Here is an 8140-nt window from a genome sequence, read left to right on the forward strand (position 1 = left end):
TCACAATATGCCCCTAACAACAAAAAATTGCATCATATACCCCCTACGTTTCAAAAAAGTGAAAGTATTGGGTCAGACCGTCTGACCTAATATTCTCGTCAGACGGGCTGAGCCCAGTACTATAACATACAGCAAAGGAGAAAATAAACCTTCTTCTTCGTAACCTTCTCAAAATCCGCCAAGGAAAGAATGTTAGCCAAGAAATATTATGTCCACAAAGACTCTAAAATAATAAGCAAAACCAAAGAATATAACCTGTCGTAGTACTGAGTAAGATTAATATGGCTACGACAGCAGGACAAATGATAATTTACTAAGCCGCCATGAAGTAATGCTGTTGTTGGGTCTTGCTGCATTTGGATGCTCATTATTTCTGCTTCCGCAAAAATCGCCGTCTATTTCAAAACTGAAACCGGTATTATTACAACAATTAGATAGTAACATGGTTAAGCAAATTCACCAACAATAATAACGCGTCCTTCAAGTGGAGATGGTGATAATTCTGGTGAACCATGAAGAAGAAGGAGAAAGTGAGAGAAAGTAGAGGTTAGTGTTTTGTTTTCTTTTCAGTTGGACTTTGTTTTCTTTCAGTTGGACTTTCTTTTCTTTCAGTTAGACTTTATTTTCTTTCAGTTGGACTTTCTTTTCTTTCAGTTGGACTTTGTTTTCTTTCAGTTGGACTTTCTTTTCTTTCAGTTGGACTTTATAATGGACTAACTGAAACAAAATGAAGACTACCTGAAGAAAAATGTAGACTACTTGAAAAATATTAAAGACCAACTGAAACCCAAGTAAGTCTAACTGAAGCACAAAAACCCACTGAAAAAAAGAAGACTAACTGAAAACAAAATGAAGACTACCTGAAAAAAAATTGGAACCACCTGAAAAAAAATGAAGACTACCTGAAAAAAAATTGGAACCACCTGAAAGTCGTCCGACAAAGATTATGGTCGGACGAGTCCGACACAATACGTTCTCTTCAAAAAATATATTTACTTGCCTTTAATGACTAACGGCGTTAACATCCATTAGTCATTAACCCCTAATCCCCCTCTAACTCTAATTAACTATTTTAAATCCTAACTCCCTCTAGTGTTAACCATAACGGCTAACCCCTAATCTAATATATTAGTTTCGTTCTTGTCCAAAATAGATAATTGCAATTTATAGGAAAGTTTAGATCAAATTAAACAAGTTCAAGAATAGAAGCCAATAAATTCTAAAAAGTACTAATAAATTTAATTGAGAGCCAACCAGTTCATATAAGGAGTATTTGGATTCATTTAATAGCTTAAATTGGTTCAAATTTGGGTTTATAACTTCATATAAGGACTAATAAGCTTTGTTAAGGTGGATTTAAGTGTAAAAAACAAAGCCATACATATTGAACCAGCTAAATGCCTAAATCCACGGAGTTAATCTACTTATCAAGTGAGAAATAGACAGCAATGCCCTTATAAAGTGAACAAAATACCTATTCACTAAGAGCATTTATGTCCATTTCGCATATATGTAATGTTAGTTAAATAGTTTGTTTGTTATTGATAATGGTTAGCTAAATACTACTAGTTAATAATAAGACTTATTTATTTATATTTGATTCCTCTAATTTTTCATGTGATAGGTTTAGTTTTCCTGCATATCCCAGTGTTGATATGTACATAAACACTCATGACATTACCATGTATTTTACAATTTTTCAGGACAGGTCTAAGTGGATGAAAATTAGCTCTCTTGATGAACTAAAAACGAAAGTGGGACACGTTATTGTGATGATTCTCATAGTATAGATGTTTGAGAGGAGCAAGATGGTGACAATAGCCACAGCGTTGGATTTGTTGAGCTAATTTGTATGTATTTTTTATCGTCTGCTTCGTTATATATCCTTAATTTACTGCACGAATCAAATGAAAATGTGTTTTTTGTGTACAATAAAATGCAAACTCAGTACTAATGCAAAGGATGAGATCTGGATGTTCATTTGATCATTATATTCCTACTTCATCATTGATGATTTCTTCAGTGTAAGGATATTGCTTTCAAAAAGTAGAACGTCAGTGTCCTGTTTAGAACTTTAGATTGTTGTTGCAACTTGCGAGCACAACAATTGTAAAATATATTATTTTAAACAAATTTACTTCATATTTGAGAAAATTAGTTTTGTTTTCTACCTTAAATAAATTTTACAAAGATCTATTTTTGAAATTTTCAACTTTCTACATAATAGATAATGCAAACAAAAATGAAAAACTACAACTTCTAGAAAAAAGATATTATGCGTCTGCCGGGAGTCGAACCCGGGTCTATTGCTTGGAAGGCAATTATCCTAACCGTTGGACTACAGACGCTTGTTGTGATATTTAAAAGCCAATTTTTTCTCAATTTCACAACCATCAGTATCAATAGGCAGTTTATCAACTTCAATTACACTACTATTCTTAATGTTTTCTTAAAGTCATACGAGTCATATATTTTTCCAATAATAAGATAATTAGTATAATAGTTTGACAAAATACTCCTACTAACTTGTTTGACTTTGCCACATTAATCAAATAATTGATTGATGTATCATAAAGTACTACAGAGCAAGAAGCTCAATGAGGAACTGCAACTGAAGTGAACGAGAGAGTGTCGTGAAGCTAGGGCCTTCTGCCTTCACCAATGATAAATTAAACCCAAGATATACAAATTCGTACCTCTCAAGTCTCAACCAGTCAACCACCAATCTTATATACTATCACTTCATGTGAGATTTCGAGATACCACCACAACCATCCGCGTATCAACCATAATTATATAAGATACCACAATGATAATTTCCTTTTTCCACACTCTAGTAATAGAGAAACTCTCGATTGTTACGTATGATATGTAAATAGTGCGTATCACATTGCATTTGGCTAATTTGGGGAAATTAACTTCCAGAACACCACTATTGTATGACAATTCCTAAATTCCCATTAGTTTACGCAAAATAGTGCATAATACTATATCACTTTTACAAGGAAAGCCACCTAGAAATATGTCTCTTATTAGAGTCATTAGGAATAAGGTCAGCCATGGTTGTAGGCAAATACATATAGGTGGAGATTATACCGCAGTAGTATAAGCATAAGGTGAACTTGGTCAATCTCAAGTCTCATACCGATGATAAATATATATCATGAAAAACCATGAAAAAATCCACATTCTACCATGGTACCATTATTTACCAATTAGCTTTTATGATCTACTACATTCCCCCTACATAATTAAGCCACTTTTTTCTCATTTCTTAGCACCTTCATGTTAAGTGTTGTTTCTGAGGTCTACAAGCAACTTGATAACCACCTTGGAGGGTTGTATCAGCAATTCAGCATATTCAATCCTCAGAATAGTCGAAAAGCTCCTCGTCAGAATCTGTAATTGTTGCATTTTCTCTGTGCTTTCGATAATTTTCAGCTAGGTTCCGATTCTTTTCAGCATGAAGTTTCAAACGTGCAGCAATGTCAGCTACATGTTTCTTCCTCTTAAGCAGTAGCTCGACAACTCCTTGAAGGGCCATATCAGTATCTTCGCTTCTCATAAGCTCCTCGGCTACATCTGCAGGAGTTACATTTACAGTTTCCAAAAGAGTTTTGATCTCACCAAAGAGGTGATGGTTGGTAGAAACTTGGAAATACTTATAGGCTAAGATTTTGAACCCCTCCATAGTAAGGTAGGACATGTGGATGTGCATATCCATACGACCAGGGCGCAACAATGCTGGTTCGAGCATCTCCTTGTGATTGGTTGTAAAAATGAACAACCTTTCATCTCCACAAGAAGACCATAGTCCATCAACAAAGTTAAGAAATGCAGCTGGTGACACCTACAGTATGAAATGACAGTTTGATCATGTGATAAAATACATCCACTCTAGTAAAACTAAGCAGTATGAGCTAAATTTGCTAAGAAAAATGAGAAAAAATAATAATTGTTAGTAATACAATCCTTGAATCCTACAACCTGTTCAATGAAGAAGCAAAAACAAAAAAAAATACACGAACCTGAGACTGATTCGTGTGGTGACTCCGGGAATATTGTCCTGGAAGCCCACTGGTGCAATCAATATCCTCAACAACTATGATAGTCCGACTTGGAACCCAAAGCAACAAGGATCTCAAGGAAAATTCACACATATTCCGCAATTGCAAATCATATATGTCAAATTTGAGATAATTAGCAATAGCAGCAATCAAACTCGACTTCCCAGTACCTGGAGGACCATATAGTAAGTAACCTCGTTTCCAAGGCTTACCTACGCTCCTATAAAACTCCTTCCTCCTCAAAAAACGGTCCAAATCATCCTTTATCCCCTTCTTTGCCTCAGGATCCATAGCCAAATTCTCAAACGTAAAAGGATGAGTCAAATTAACTGAACGCGTGGAACTACTTGCGTACATGTTATCATTGTAACTTCTTGATGTACAATCATATAATTTCAAGTATTTCGCTTCACGTATAATATCCTTTGAGGTCTCCACAACATAAGGCAAGTAAGAAATGCAAACCTTCTTTTTATGCTCTTTGTCAAATACCAATGAGAGGTAGGATTTCTCCGTAGCTTCTTGTTGTTGTTGACGATGATAAACCTTCGAGGGAGGAGCTGTGGAAATAGAGTGAACATAATGGAAAGTCCATTCAAGATTTATCCCTTCAAAATTATCAGAGAAATTGACCCCTTCAGCAAGCTTAAAGCTCATGTTCTCCTCATTGGGTGCTCTAGTTACCTGGAGTAGGCAAATTTTAAGTTCAAGATATTTTAAGATAAAACAACATTAACAGATTAACTAACCTGCTTAAGGATTTGAGAAACACAAATAAGAAAATATGCAACTTAGGAGAAATCCAACATGTAAACATGTCAAGATTTGGTCAAGTACTATTTCTCTTTCATTAATATGAGAAGTAATATACAACATAAAGGATAGTCTTTCCAATTTAATCTCTATCAAATTTGATATATTAGAATAGCGGCTATAGTCACGATTCAATAGGTCAAGTCCACTTACTTTTTCATTTGTTGATTTCGAATCTTTCCATTACTAGGATGTAGTTATAGTTGCTGATTCGAGAAATGACTTATCTTATCATTATAATATAATGAATATTAGCCCAAATTTCAATCTAACAAGATAAATAATATACACCTATAATTCTATCTCCTAAAAAAAAGTCACAAAGTATAAACACTGAAATATAACTTTATTTGTCATCATACAATTGGAATGATAACTTAAGTATCTAAGGAATCACCTCAAAAACTTTAGTCACTAACCATATATTCACTTATAAAGGTGAAGCTCAACGAACACATGCACAAGGCCTAGTCCCCACCCCACACATTGTTCACTGACAAGTGCAACACCTTTCAAATTTTGGTAAACAAACTTACTAACTTTAAACACATATACATTCCCCTCAAAAAAACATATTTACATTCAAAAAATATATACACATTTATCACTCATATAATCCCTTTGTTTATTTTAATAAAGCTGAATTTTGATCATCAATTTCTCTTTTTCTATATTAATAAATAAAAAATTGTCCAAAATTACCTTTTTCCAAACTTTTTTTTTTGTCAAAAAGTACCTCTTACAAGTTTATTTTGCAAAACCTAATTACTTTTTTCCTAATTGTTGGTCATATTCATATATGGATATTTTTAATAGATAAGAATAAATTTTTCGGACTGATCTTGTATAGAGCCACACCAATAGGCTTATAAGTCACAACAACCAAACACCCTCAACACCCTCGGATCCTTGAGTACTCTCTCGGTAACAAAATAAATATTACACTTTTTTAACATGATTGTTATAAATAGATGTTACGCTTTTTTTTAGGTAACAATTTCTCTCCTATCACATGAGTCTTCTTTTTTCTTTCTCTCTATGTCTCTCCTCTCAAAAAAAAAAATTACCTACAAAAGTGTATTTTAAAAAGTGTAACATTTTTTGTTACAAAAGGAATATATGCTTCGGATAAACGCAAATTGAACTCTAGACTTTGCCTAAGAAAAATGGGAAAGGCACCAAACCCTAATTCCTCTCATATATAAATTATGGGATATGGAAAGAAATCAAGATAAAATGCACTTTTTGTACTATCTCTCGTAACTTCTGTTGTCCTAATAACTTAATACTAAATTTAAGTTCGTCCAACTCCAAATGGATACATGGTTTAAGAGTGGGTACTTTTTACCATTTGTATAATATTTTGCAAATGTAGCAACTAAATTGGGACACATTTAAATCGCAAAATGTAGCAATTAAATTGAGACAGAGGGAGTACATGAAACATGATTGAAGATATTAATAGTCAAAAATCAAAATGATGTACTTATAAAACAACAAGTAATGCACTTCTTTAAGAAGTGAAAAAAAGAATAGAAGAGCAAGTAGGTGTACCATTTGTATATTTAAACTCTAACAAAGTTGCATAGATCTACTTACTTACTTACCTTAAGTACATTGGAAGAATCACTAAGCTTGTTGCACAGGTAAATTTGACAAGCATCAAAGATTTGATTAGTACATAATCCACTTCCTTCTTCAATTATGAGCTTATATTTGTTTGGAGGTATAAAAGAAGAGGGTTTGTGAGTGAACCATTGTTTGAAAAGGTCATAAATGTAGTGTCGAACACTTGTTGGAACAAACTGGTAAATAGCTTGTTGAACCAAAGTGATGGAAGCACTCAAAGAAGCATAAGCTGAAAACAATGTTGCACTACTTGGAATTCTTCTTCCCTTTCCTACAAACTCCATATTTACTACTGTTCAAATTCTAGCTTCGAGTGTTCACTATTTATGCTGCTTGTAGAGTATAGAGTGTAGAGTGTAAAGTGTAGACTCTGTAGAGTGTAGAGTTGGACGTTGCGGAAAAATAATTACTCCTTGCAAGTTATATTTTCCTTTCGAGTTCTTTACTGCGGTAAAAGTAAAACTTGTGCAATTTTTTTGGATTGTCAGAAACGCGATGCATGACATACGGGAAGTCGGGAAGTACACGCAACAGTCTAAACATGTGTTTTTACTCTTACGTGTTCGAGTGATATATTTTATGGTTATTTCACCAAATATTTTTACTATTTTCAAAATTCACGAGGAATTATAATCACTTCAAAAGGGTACATAAAGGGTTCCAACCATTAGAGAGTCATTCCAAGGATTAGGGTTATGTTCAGTTCACCTTATTTTTGCATATTTCAGATCTAATCAGATCAGATCAGATTACATCATATCAGAAAAAATAAATTCAGATTAGATCAATTCAGATCATGCTTATAAACTAAATATTACTTTTATATTCAGATTCCACCATTTTTTCTTTCTCATCCATTTCCTTTCTTGCTCCTCTTTTTCTTGGTCCATCATGAAGAGTTGGGCATCAATTTTTTGGCCAATTTTTTTTTCTCTCTTAATAAACTAAATATTACTTTTATATGTCTTGTTTGGTTGTATATGAGAAGTCATACTTATTTTTTCCATGTATTTGAAATTCCTAGAAAGTGTAAAATTGTGTTTGGTTGATAGTGGGAAGTAGAACTTCCTATGGAAAGCTCTACTTACCTAGGTCCCCCTATGAGAGTAACTTCCTCCATTTTGGAGGAAGTAGATTTTCCTAAGAAGTGCAAATTCCAATGATTTTGCCAACCAAACAACTTCATATACTTCTACTTCCTAGGAATTTGCACTTCCAATGATTTGTTTTGTCAACCAAACAAAGCCATACTATCTCTCCTCGTAACCCACAAGGAGGGCAACCATTGGGAGCACTCTATTAGAGATCCCGTGATGGTCCTACGACTAAAATATTGTTGAGCTTGAAAAAATCTACAAATAATCCAAAATAGCTAAATTTGAATGTTCTAATCCCTCATTTTTTTCAAATTGCTACATGTTCATTTTAGGAAATCAAACTACCAATTTTGACCAATTGTTGTGATTTTTTTAAGCAAAGAATATAGTCATATGTGATTTTGTTAGATTCGTCTTCGTGTGTAGATTCGTGATAACAACATTTTATAAATTTTACTTAAAGAAAATAAGAGATATTAAGAGTTTAGAAACATCTTGAAAAACGTGCCTAAACGATGTAGCTATTAAAAAGAT

The 8140-nt window shown here is 33.4% G+C and overlaps 2 protein-coding genes and 1 non-coding gene across 3 annotated transcripts; all 3 read right to left on the reverse strand.

Moving 5' to 3' along the window:
* Positions 1-2276: 2276 nt before the first annotated feature.
* On the reverse strand, positions 2277-2348 carry TRNAG-UCC (transfer RNA glycine (anticodon UCC)). The gene has a single exon. It is a non-coding gene; the product is annotated as a tRNA-Gly (tRNA).
* Positions 2349-3129: 781 nt separating this feature from the next.
* LOC125495236 (AAA-ATPase At3g50940-like) lies at positions 3130-3757 on the reverse strand. The gene has a single exon (XM_048639889.1). The coding sequence runs from the start codon at positions 3755-3757 to the stop codon at positions 3362-3364; it is 396 nt and encodes a 131-aa protein (XP_048495846.1). The 3' UTR covers positions 3130-3361.
* LOC104884032 (AAA-ATPase At2g18190) lies at positions 3130-6793 on the reverse strand. Its single transcript, XM_048638840.1, has 2 exons — positions 6488-6793; positions 3130-4751 (listed from the first exon to the last, which is right to left on the reverse strand). Exons 1-2 carry the CDS (start codon positions 6791-6793, stop codon positions 3981-3983), a joined length of 1077 nt encoding a protein of 358 aa, XP_048494797.1. The 3' UTR covers positions 3130-3980.
* Positions 6794-8140: the final 1347 nt, after the last annotated feature.

This window comes from Beta vulgaris, chromosome 2 (assembly GCF_026745355.1).
Source record: "Beta vulgaris subsp. vulgaris cultivar EL10 chromosome 2, EL10.2, whole genome shotgun sequence".
Classification (NCBI taxonomy): domain Eukaryota; kingdom Viridiplantae; phylum Streptophyta; class Magnoliopsida; order Caryophyllales; family Amaranthaceae; genus Beta; species Beta vulgaris.

Coding starts and splice junctions, on each gene's coding strand:
- LOC125495236 (XM_048639889.1), bottom strand. CDS start 3,757: ATGCTCGAACCAGCATTGTTGCGCCCTGGTCGTATGGATATGCACATC.
- LOC104884032 (XM_048638840.1), bottom strand. CDS start 6,793: ATGGAGTTTGTAGGAAAGGGAAGAAGAATTCCAAGTAGTGCAACATTG. Junction 4,752..6,487: donor ATTCTTCCAATGTACTTAAG/GTAAGTAAGTAA, acceptor TGCCTACTCCAG/GTAACTAGAGCACCCAATGA.